Genomic DNA, 12,679 nt, shown 5'->3' with positions numbered 1-12,679 from the left:
TATGTATAAATGAGTGTATGGATAGTTGTCTGTTGAGGGTGTTCCCTGCCAACTGTCCAAAGACAGCTAGGATGGGGTCCAGCACTCCCCCACGGCTCTAAAAAATATAAGCGGTGCGGAAAATGTACGGAGCTTCGGACAACCACGGCACCACCACTTTCTGATACAAACTCACAATGGTGAAAACCTGAAATTTAGAGGAAAATTAATTGTCATCGGCAGCATGGCGGCTGATTGGTTATAGCGCGTCTGCGGCACAGTTCTGAGGTCATATAACTAACATTAGTGTTGGGTCTGGCTGTGAGAATATTGTCAGACATTAAACTAGTCCGTAGTACCGAAAAGGTTGCAGATTTTCTTTTCTCTATGATATACTAATCATCTGCTCATGAGGTGGTACTGCACATTTAATAATTATATTTCATTTAAGACGTTTAAGTTAATACTGCAAAAAATGTTAAATTAAGCAAAAATCTTGCACATCATTTTGCTAAATTATGTATTGTTTTTTTAACTAAAAGAATTAAAACAAAATAATAATAAAGGTAAGGAAAAAAATCCACTGGCAGATAATTTTTGCTCATTTTAAGTATTGTTTTTACTTGAAAACTTGAAAGAATAGAATAAAACTTGACAAATGATCAAAACAAAAAACAAATAAAAACGAGGCCAAAATTATTAGTGAAAATGAATAACATGTATTACCTCCTGAGCCACTGTGACCTCAAACGATAAGGAAAAACTTCATACTGTAAATTTAAGCGACCTGAGAATTTAGCACTTTAAAGGGACAGTGTGTAATGTTTAGTGCCTCCTAGTGGTACCAAATACCTTTATTCAGTCAGAAAAACCATTGATTTAAATACATAATCTCTCATACCAGTGTTAATTTTTTATTAAAAAAAATACACAAGTCGAGAAATTTGTATTTCTTTTACATGGTGGAATTCCTACCCCACCATATTTGTCTGGCGTCTTGCTGCTTGCAGTGGCAGCACTGGTTTTCGTTCATTCTAAACCACAGTGCCATCAAGCGGTAAATTATTACACACATTAAAGAAAACTCATGAAACTGGTGATGGGAATTAATTTTTACATGTTTTTGATGGACGTGTGCCTCTGTAATTTTTCCTCAGAAAATCATGCCTTGGTTCCATAAAGGTGTAGGAGCACTTCTTTATTTATAAACTGACAACATATTTGAAAAACCAAATCTTTTTAATATTTTCCCTCCCCTCAGCTAATGGTGGGGATCATCCAGGCAGCCGAGCTTCCGGCTATGGACATGGGCGGCACGTCCGACCCGTACGTCAAAGTTTACCTGCTGCCCGACAAGAAAAAGAAGTTTGAGACCAAAGTCCACCGCAAGACCCTCAACCCCGTCTTCAACGAGCAGTTCACCTTCAAGGTTAAGTTTCCTGTTGGGATTTCCTTTTTTTCCTCTTTCATTTGCATGCTCGGTGAGGTGTGCGGAGAGGGGTCAGCTGGCGCATTAACAAGCTCCTGACAAGACGGATCAAATATTGGGATGGCAGATTCTGGGAATCTTTGCTATATTTTTTCACAATTACCGTCTTTGATTGTTGTTTTTATAAATAATATTCTGTGAGGAGCGCTATGACAAGTGTCATATTTCATACAATTCACAGGAGGCAATTGATGCTTTTTGATCCCAGAAAGATCACATTTCCTCTCGAAGTCACCAAAAGGGCCTGAACTATTCATTTGCAAATAATGTTAATGATTTTATGGTTGAGAAGGTCTATGAAAAGCTTCAGATTCAGGAAAAATTGTACAGATCTCAATGTAATCGGGTAAACCGCATCTCGTCATCACCATCTCAAACAGCATGATAGAAGATCAAAATTGTTTACCTTTAACTAATTAACCTTACTTGACGTAACTTGTAAAATAGGCTTTGTCATTGCTATTGACTTTTCTTTGTACTTTAAATCTAGCTTAAAGCTACATTTTATCTGACAAAGCATAGTTTAATGATATACTGGGCTTTTGTAGATATCTGTTCCCAAACACTTCTGACAGGTACAATGTCATTGATCTGACACATCATTGGGAATTAATCCGTTGGTAACTAAGTTACGACTCTGTTCCATTAAGTGGACGAGCTGCAGGGGAAGCGAATCTAAACTCCAAAAGATTGCATTACTATGACTAGAGCCCTTTAGACAACCCATAACAATCGCATATAATTACCAATGTTCAAAAAGTATCACAGAAAAGACCATTGGATTCCCAGTAAACAAAGCGACGTGACCTAACCAACGGCCATCGTTAGCTATCGTCAGCTTGACATTAGAGATGTTAACAGTATAAATTACTTCATACTTCAATCCAGCTAAGTGACAAAATGTTGCCTCAAATACATGTAGACTTACCTCACCACGGATGTAGACATCCTTATTCACATTATCTACATTACGTTGGTACTATGGTCGACTCGAATTAAAGGTGGCTCGGAAAAGGGTAAAAATACACACCATTACCCAGCCTTTCAGGTAACCTTATATCAAATTTCCAGGTATCCCATAAACACAGTTTGACAAGTTTAAAGTTTAAAATGTGAATGGGAATGCCAGCCGAGAATCTCTGAGAATGTTGGCTTGGCTATGCGCACAATGATTGGCTCATCACGTCTGAGGGCAGGGCTTATATATACCTGTAATATTCCCCATATCTTGAACAACCTTTTCCCCGTATGAAAACTGAAGACCAATGAATTCGTTCCTTACACCCCAAAATCATCCTAGTTCCTGATCACTAAAAACACATTCAAAAAGTAATTGACCCTAAAAACTCAGTAACTAGATGAATAATTGGATATTAATGACATAAAAATAGAGTTTATTGTAAGCCCTGACCATGGAGGAAGTCAGGCCACAATTACAACACCCCTTGATCTGACACTTGCAGGCAGGCAAGGAAAAATTGGACAGCCCCATCTTGAGGAAAATAAGAAACTTTGAGAAGGGGCCACGCAAGAGGTAAACTCTATTCCATTGATGTGTCTTGGGCAACAATACACAAAACATAGTCGACATCAACAATAAAAGCAGTTAATGACTAAAACTGTTCAAAAAAATCATACACTGCCACTACGCAGCTTCCCATCTCAGCAAGCTGGTCACTACAGATGAAGACATGTCTCGGGTTCTGGTGCGGGTCTGTTGACTCATCCAAGTTTGTCCTTCTCCCTCACTCCGCCACCAGCCAGGCAGCAGGAAAGTACAGGAAAACAAAAGTATGGGGTCGGCATCCATCAATAGCTATAGAATATGTTTCTTATGTATAGATTTAAACGCTTCAACTGAGGTTGCAGATCTTATCTCGAGGGAAAGAGCATTTGTCACCACCACGGCCCCAATGGCGAATGCTCTCAAGCCTGCGTATTTCTTCTTGGCTCTTGAAGTCACATGTAGACCAACATTTTCCGAGCGCAGGCTTTAAGCAGGAACAAAGGGCACGACAAAATCAGATAAGAGGTAGCAAGTCCATGCAAACTTTTGAATGTTAATACCGGAACCTTAAAGTCACAACTTAAACGGAAAGGGAGCCAGTGCAAGTTGGCTAAAATTGGGATGATATGATTAAACTTTCTTGTATTAGTCAAAAGTCTTGCAGCCACATTGAAGGAAGAGTAAGGGAGTGCTATAGAGTGCGATAAAAAACCCAATACAGTATTCACGATCAGTTCTGTACGGTGGGAAACGCACGTGCAAAGTGGGACGAACTTATGTTGGCATTGCCTTCCAATGGTAACATCTAGAAATTCTCACAACATGGAATTTGTCTTGTATGTCTGGCTTAATTTTTTTCTCGAACGACATCTCGTATCGCAAATTCATCCGTTACTAGAGTAGTTTGTATGTAGAGGAGTTACTGTGTTACCAAGGCGCTATTAGTGTAGAAACTGCCACTGTTAGACTTCTTACGACAAACAAGCCAGAAAGAGGGAAGGTAACAAAGAATTGCTTGTTATCACAATTTTGCTCACAGGTCCCCTACGTGGAACTGGGCGGGAAAACCCTGGTGATGACGGTTTACGACTTTGACCGCTTCTCCAAGCACGACGCCATTGGCGACATCAAGGTGCCCATGAACAAGGTGGACTTCAGCCACATAACGGAGGAGTGGCGAGACCTGCAGAGCGCAGAGAAGGAAGAGGTAAGTACCAAAAACGATTAACAGGGTCTGAAGGGTTACCCAACAAATGTAATCCGGTACAGGTACTTATTGCCTTCTGAAAAATGTAATAAGCAACAGACTTCGGATACCGTAATATTGCAGTAATGTTACATTCAACAATGTTTGGAATACATCAATAACCAATGTGCTAATAAAAGAAAAAATCACCATACAATAAATAAATAAAACCACTAAATTTTGTTTTAGATAAATGAACAATGTGACCTTGAAAAAGAATTGGAGGAAAACAAGATCATGTATTTGGTTATCCTACACAAAATTGAAAATTTATTTTGTTTATTAAGCAAAACTAAAACTTTCTCTTCCACCTGCCAGACAAGATATACTGTTTTAGTTCTGCCAGGCAAGTCTGGCATTCTACTTGGGCAGGGTTGAAGGGGCTGTAGTTTGTCAAAAAAGCACCAAAAAGCCACTTGCCTGCATGCACCTACAATGCTGCTTGTACACAAAGGCACATGTTAACAATTTTTTTTGGTGGTTCTTGACACGAAACCAAGGTAAAACACTCCCTAAGTCCTAAAGTACAACCATGTAAATTTTCACTGAATTCTGTTTAACCGTTTCGGATCCTATAAGTCACATATGACCACACACACACTCACGCACACAAACACCCACACACACTCACGCACACAAACACACAAACACACACATACACACACACACACAAATCGGGATTCATAAACAAATTTAGATTAGATAAGATAAGATTAGAGTAAGAGCATATTAAGAACCAAATATTGTTTTAAACACATGAAGTGTTTATTTTGTGAATCTCCAACAAACTATGAGATGTCTTCTATCCGAGTTATAGTTTTACTTGAAGTGGGGATGCCAAATCTCTTGACAATATCAAACCTGCCAACTTTTGACAGTGAAAAAGCCTAGTCGCTAGGGTCCAGGTCCGTTCAGGACCGGAACGAAGCGGGGGGGAATCTGCAGGCCTTAAAATGCAGCTAAGAAGTAACATATTTTACTTTTTTTTTTTCACAATCACAACCTCATGTTTATTGTCAATTTACCTTAACTGTACTGATGGAAATAATCAAAAGAAAGTTATTTCAAAGCTCAATAATATATTTAATTTAACAAAGTCATAGAAAAACCTCATAGTTTTCTTTTCAATATTTGATACAATAACAAGTTTAAAAAAAAAATAATATATAAAAAAACAAGAGTAAAGAGTAAAAAACAAGACTAGAGTAGAATAGGTCAGAGAAACGCCGTTGGCATAATAATACAATACATAATAACCTAAATCAATTCCCGTTGAACATACGAATAGCGGAAGGGTAAAAACTCTCTTTAAGACGTGTAGTCTTGCTCACAATGGAGCGAAGACGGTGACCTGACGGCAGGTAATCAAATTACCTGCGAGCAGGGTGACTGGGATCGTCTATAATTTTAGTGTCCGTTTTCTAGTTCGATCAATGTAGATACTGTACATTGCAGGGACGGGAGGCCAGTACCTATTATTTCCTCTGCCGTCTTCACTACTGATTCAATCTTTGACAATTCTTTCTGATTGACCCAGTTAAAACGGCTTCAATGATAGCACGATGAAAATTGACTACCGTATTTCCCGCACTATAGGGCGCACCGGGTTATAGGGCGCACCCCCAAGAAATAGTTTTTGGTCCTATATCTTCCATAGATAAGGCGCACCGGATTATAAGGCGCTACAACAATGGGAACGTCGACAAAACAGTTAGATGATTCAGTCAAACTTATTGCCCTTTTAACATTCCCAAAGCTTGTAAAGAAGCAAATACGTGTCGTAGACACGTGCGGATGCGGTGTCCCTACGATGTCACTCAAATGCATCATTTCAAATATCATTCGAAAGGTTAAAGTCTTGGGGTTCAAGAAATGCCAACCATTCCTTAGTTTCTATTTTCTTTTTCGCTCGCAACTTTACTGTGCATATGACAATAAACACTTGGAATTGAGTTTGATTCACTCAACTCATCACAGCAACATCAAGATCGTTCTAAATCAAGATACCAGGAAAATATAAAGCCGCATATCTCACCTAAGTTCTCACGTTCAATAATGATACGCAACCATGGTCTTCTTACAACCGTGAGTGAAGTAAATCCAGGAGAGTAAAATATTTACAAATACAGACTAATGAAACATGTTTCTTTACGGCGTATTTTAGCAAGCTTGCTATTCACAGTCATCTTTTTCGGCCAATTGCAGGGTTTTTTTTGGCCCTCTAGCCTATCCGAGGCTCCGAATAACTTCAGCCAATAGCGATCGATTTAACTGATGATTGACACATCTTTTTTGGCCAATTGCAGGGTTTGTTCTGGCCCTCTAGCCTATCCGAGGCTCAGAATAACTTCAGCCAATAGCGATCGATTTAACTGATGTTTGACACATCTTTTTCGGACAATTGCAGGGTTTGTTTTGGCCCTCTAGCCTATCCGAGGCTCCGAATAACTTCAGCCAATAGCGATCGATTCAAATGAGGATTGACACATTGGTTAGCCAATGGAACGCCTGTATATAAATCCCAGCATACACCGCGGACTACTACACGTTCGGGGGAAAATCGAGTCGGCGGCTGTTGCGTAAGTTGCGAGACCTTGCGACTTAATATTGAGCCATATATAAGGCGCACTGTATTATAAGGCACATGGTCAGCTTTTGAAAAAAATTGAGACTTTTAGGTGCGCCTTATAGTGCGGAAAATACGGTAGAATGGATTGACGGACTCCTATATATGGGTGTCGCGTAGTGATGATGTCTCGTCACACTTTCCTGGCGCCGATCGAAGGCGACGCGGGTTAATTTCTTTTTCATTAATCTTAAAAATGTTCTCGCCCGTCGATTATTTACGATTTTATTATTTAAAAAAAAAAAAAAATAATCGGAAAACCGTATTTTTTTGTGACGCAACCGTAATACCATAGTGGGTTCAAGAAAACCGTACTTATTATGCAATATTCTGATGTAAAAAGATATCCATCTCTGGATTGACTAGTGTCCTCCTCAGATTGTACGTGTTTTTATACTTCCTCTACAACAGTTAAAATAATCACACACAAAAGCTCCCTAAAGTGGCTCGCACAGTTTATCTGTAACGATCAAGGGAAGGTTTTTTTTTTTTTATCCATTCATCCATTATCTGCACCTCTTATCCTCAGTAGGGTCGTCGGGATGCTGGAGCCCATCCAGGCTATCTTCGGGCAGTGGGCAGTGAAAAAATGTATCAAGGGTCTTCATCAAAAGGGATACCAGAAAATGGCACAATTGGGCTTAGATCCTTGCCTGTTTGCACAGCCCACCACAGAGCTAGAAATCACCATCATAAAAAGTCAGGGTTTTATTCTTCTGTCGTGGTAATTGATATTTGTTACTCAATTGCCTATTTAACTGCCGTCTGCTCCAGTGCTTTTGCCGTCTGTCATGGCGCTCATACTTCCAAGGAATGCAACGTGCTGCCACATGCAAAGGCTCAATATGTAAATATACTTAATTAAATTGTAATCCTGCAAAATAATCCCTAATGTTACTAAGAATACCTGTAATTTGAATAGGTCTTATTTCTGTAACTGTAACAGAATACAATTACTCTTTTTGTATCGTAATCATGTAAGACTGTATTCAGTTACTCCCCAAGCCTGCCGATTAATGGTGCCGTTGCGCCCGCCTTCAATTAACACCCAGTAGGGTTCAGGAAAGTCCGTATTTGCGCTAAATGTCATGGCACAACCTCGGGCGTCACCACGGTAACCGGCTTCTTAGCGGCGACGTTTCCCCGTTTAAAGGTTAATTGCGACAGCGCCGGGTGACCTGGGCGGGGCGTTACACGTCGAAGGCCGATGCCTTGAAGCATTTCCACAACGTTAGTTTTTTGGGGGGTCTAAGTGCGCTGTAAATTGAAAAGTCAACTCCAATCTTCTACCACTTTTAATTGGTTAGCACCTCTGGCTAACAGTTCACATTTTTACAGCGTTATGAAAAATATATGAATATCAACCTGAATGCTTATTTGTAGGGATACAAAATGAACATATTTTCCTACCGATACAGATGATTGATAAAAATCGTGCTATGGGATACCAATACTGATAACTTTAAAAACCCATGCATTTTTTGTGTTTGTTTATTTTTGTTTATATTTCACATAACATTATAAGTTTCAGTAAAACATGTCTCCAAAAAAAATAGCGCTTGAATTTATCGATCACTCAATGGGATTAGTTATTGGGGCGACATTGATTAGTATTTGACCACTAGGTGTCAATGTATTGTGTCGTGCAAGTGAAAATGAGTACGACAAAGGACAAGGAAGAGTACAAACTATGAAGACTCTGATAATTATGTCAGTTCTCTTTAGGGGAGCCTCATATTATTTAAAATAAACACAAAGTTTTTGACTTACAAGTATTTGAAATAAAATGTAAAACATTGATTGTCTGCCATCTTGCTGCTACAGTTACCTGGAAACCTCAAAAAGGCTCAAATAAAATGTTGCGGTTTGGTCATTTTGAGTCTTCATAGTTTGTATCCTTCCTTGTGCTTTTTAGCACTGTTTTTTCAGTTGCACAACACTATAAGCGACCCAATTATTTTTCTTCACATCATTACTGTGCAATTTTTTGCAGAGAATTTTTAAGCGAAAAAAGGTTCTCAGTTTCCAACGTATAAAAAAGTATTTAAGTTTTACAAACTATGATGACGAAAAAAAAAATGTATTTGATAGTCAAAGAACTCACCATCAAAAAATGTGAACATTTAAATCAAGCCAATTTAAAACACATTTTGTGGAGAGACACCTTGCTATTTCACACTTCGGTCATCGTGCATTGTGTTCTGCATTCTGCTAAACAGAATAAGATACTTTCTATTGCCAACAAATTGGAACTCTCTACCACATGCAGGTCTTTTGCGCCCCTTAGTTGCTCTCTGGGGCATTTTCCAAATTGGATTTCAGTAGAACAGAACTAGCAGGTAAATGCAATTTGTTCATAATGGCCACATGATGACGCCAAAGTATCATGTAAAGAAAAGTGATTTGGGTCCTTAATTATTTTGAAAACTATAATTCAACCGTACATAAGTTATCTGTAAAAAAAAAAACATTTATAAAGTCCAGTACTTTTGTTTGTTAAAAAAAATACTAGATTTCTGCTTTGCAGATTTTCATGTTTCAGGGAGGTTCTGCCCCCCCATTTAACTTATAACCGAAGGATTGCAGTGTTTGTTGATACAGCATAGCGTCACAAAATCCATATTTTTGATTTAAAGGGACACTGTAATATTTGACTACTAAGTGTCGCTGTATTACAACCCAAAACGAGTGCTATGAAACACAAGGATGAATATAAACCAAGTAGGGTCAAAGTGACCTAAACGCACCATTTTTCTTCTCTTTTTTTTGGGGCCAGCAATTTTAGATTTTATTTTATTTTGGGGGTCTACCCGTAGCTGCAAGATAGCGGACAATTAGATCCACTTGGTGAGCCTCATGTTATGCAAAATAAATACAAATTTCTCAACTGATGAGTATTTAAAAATAAGCCTTTTATATGATAGTTCATATATTTTGGCTCATTATTCAAATCAATATTCTTTTTTTTTTTTTTTTTTTTTAATAAATGCCATTTTTAACACTAGGAGGTGCTAAGTGATACTTGAAGTCCATTTAAATCATGGTTCTCAAACTCAACTGAGATGGGGGCCGCTGAAGCTAGTGAAAAGGAAAAAACAAAAAAAGGAATCAAAGAGAATAAAAACAGAAAAAACGTGCAATCCTCTTTCTTTTCATTTGTTTTCTTTTTTACTTTGCTTTACTTTTCTTCTTTTTCTCTTGTCCCATTTTCTTTTCTTCTTTCATTTTCTCTTTTTCATTTTTTTGATTTTTCGTCCCTTTTTTTACAAGTTTTACTTTTTGTCTTATATCTTTTTCTTTTCCGCTTTTCTTTTTTGTTTTTGGCCATTTTTCTCTTATTTTTTATCTATTATTTATTTTCTTTTGTATTTTCTCTTCTTTTTAAAAGTAATGAATTGTGTTTTGGTCACTTTGAGTCTCCCTATTTTGTGTTCTTCCGTTGTGCTTGTAGCACTTGTTCTCGGTGGAACGACAGAATACAGTGACATCTAGTGGGAAAATACTACTTACTGTCCCTTTAACTTTCATTTTAAGGCGGGGGCCTCAAACTATAATCTTGGGGGCCGCAATTGCTCCCCAGGCCGCGAGCTTGAGACCACTGCTTTTAATTTAAAAAAATGCAAGCTCCAATAATTTAGATTTGTGTGTTTATTCATGTTTACGATTAGAATACCATAAAAAAGCTTCAATAAAACCTGTTTCCCAAAAATAATGTTGGACAAACTAGAGCGTGAATTTATTAATTTGATTTAGTGTTGAACACCACAGGGCGCGGCCAAATCTGCCGACTGATTCAGTGAATCCTCAGTTACTTCCCATTGCCATGTTTAGTGATTGAATCAATTCATTTCAATTAGCACGTAGCTAATGATCGCAACTAATGAAGTAGGGCTTCAGCTTGTTAGTCTTTTTTTTTTCCTGGGAAAATGAAATCTTGTCAAATGAACGTGTTTTCTCTCACGTTATCTCTATTATGGTTCTGCTCCGCGGGCGTCGCCATTAGCGGATGAAAACTGAAGCATGCTTGATTTATTATGTCTACGTTTTTATTACAAATAGACAAAGTTGCCAGTGACAGCTCATTAAAAGCCAATAAACGTCTTCGGACTTTCCCGTCGGAACGGCAGTTAGTGACTCGTTGTGTTTCCCTACCGTTATTGAATCAAGTCACGTTGAGTATTTTACGGCATGTCACCAAACAAAAATATCGGCGGAAAATGTACTCAACTTGTTTTTTTTTTTTTTGTGTGTGTCTCAGCAAGAGAAGTTAGGTGACATTTGCTTCTCCCTGCGATACGTCCCTACTGCTGGCAAGCTCACCGTGGTGGTCTTGGAGGCCAAGAACCTGAAGAAAATGGATGTGGGAGGTCTATCAGGTGAATACTAAATGCAACTTGGACTTCCCTGCCCATCAGTGGGCGAGACCGTACAGTTGTAACACATTGTGCTTTCTCTCTCCCCATTGTATGATCTTTTGTATTCTTAAACTTGTATTCTTGCCTTATTTTGTTTTTTACAGGTAGAAAGTGCCAAGTAGCTCAAAAAGTCTATGTCAGTCTCCTAAACAGAGAGATTCGCAGTGTTACAACCGTACCCAGTACTGGGGACGGTTGTAACTCTGATAGTGGACAGTTGTAACAGTGTAATTTAATATTACAAATAGGTTTTGGGTACAAGAATTCTTTATTTATTAAAAATATATGACAAGAAGAGCATGGAATAGAACAAAGTGCATGTATCATATGTATCCTTTTGTGTGGATAATATTGCTATTCAGAGTCCGACGAGCAGTTGTGGCAAATGTATAAGCCAGTACATAAGGTGCAGCCATCCAAGGCAAATTGCTTGCAATCAAAACCCTGCAACCAATTTGATTTCCTTTACTTCTTTTCTTTGCCCTTGCATTTGCCCATACAGACTTTATAGAAGTTGTCATTTTTGGATGTGTTATAAAGGTCTCTGTTATAATATAGCTTTATTCTGTATCAGCCATCATTAGGCTAACATTTTCTCCATGTGGTTGTTAGCTAGCATAAAAAACATCACATAGGATTGAAGCCAAAAATGCGGACATTACAGCCGTGTGTCAATCTTTAGTATATTTGACATGAAACAAAAAAACGTTGAGAAAAAAAAAAAAAAGAGTTTTAAATCCATCCATACATTATCTGCACCGCTTATCCTCAGTAGGGTCGCTAGAGCCTCTCCCAGCTTTCTTCGGGCAGTGGGCAGGGGACACCCTGAACTGGTTGCCAACCAGTCACAGGACACACACAGACAGACAACTCACTCGATCGTTCACACCTAGGGACAATTTGGACCGGCTAATTAACATGACATGCATGTTTTTAGAATGTTGGAGCAAACCGGAGTGCCGGGAGTGCCCAAAGGAAACCGACGCAAGCACTGTGCTGCGAAATTGTAATCTTACCTGAATTTGTGATTTTGACCATAAAATTTAGGCAATGTCACTCAGAGTCTTCAAGCATCTTGTGTGAGGTCAAAATGGAAAGGGAGTAACCTATATGAGTGGCAACAATAAAATGATCTTCCAATTGGTCAAAATTGGACTGTTACAACTGTTCCCGTGTTACATGTGTAGCAAATCAGATCAAACAAAAATGTAAGTACAGATCAAATATACTGTCCAATCAACCCCCACTATTTGAGAGGAACTGTGACGCTACTTGCTTGGAAAATTATCCTCAAGCTCTAAAAATCATAATTTTGTATTTAACTCATTCAGTGCCGTAAGGTATGATTAAGTTTACAGAAGCATTGTCCCGGAGTGCAAAAAAGAATAAAATATTTATTTATTTATTCATTCAACTC

At 38.4% G+C, this 12,679-nt stretch overlaps 1 protein-coding gene across 4 annotated transcripts in view; it reads left to right on the top strand.

Annotated features, from left to right (window-relative positions):
- Window positions 1-12,679, top strand: part of syt1a (synaptotagmin Ia) — a 217,776-nt gene that overhangs the window by 193,331 nt on the left and 11,766 nt on the right. For all 4 annotated transcript variants that reach the window (XM_088348131.1, XM_088348130.1, XM_088348128.1 and 1 more), the window contains 3 exons: window positions 1,241-1,408; window positions 4,015-4,182; window positions 11,106-11,223. In XM_088348131.1, coding sequence (XP_088204257.1) covers window positions 1,241-1,408; window positions 4,015-4,182; window positions 11,106-11,223 — 454 coding nt within the window. The remainder of the gene's footprint in view (window positions 1-1,240; window positions 1,409-4,014; window positions 4,183-11,105; window positions 11,224-12,679) is intronic.

Source organism: Urocampus carinirostris, chromosome 11 (assembly GCF_059441175.1).
Source record: "Urocampus carinirostris isolate Australia breed hairy pipefish chromosome 11, RoL_Ucar_1.0, whole genome shotgun sequence".
NCBI lineage: Eukaryota > Metazoa > Chordata > Actinopteri > Syngnathiformes > Syngnathidae > Urocampus > Urocampus carinirostris.
Note: the sequence above shows the minus strand (reverse complement) of the source record. Positions and strands in the feature narration are given on the sequence as shown.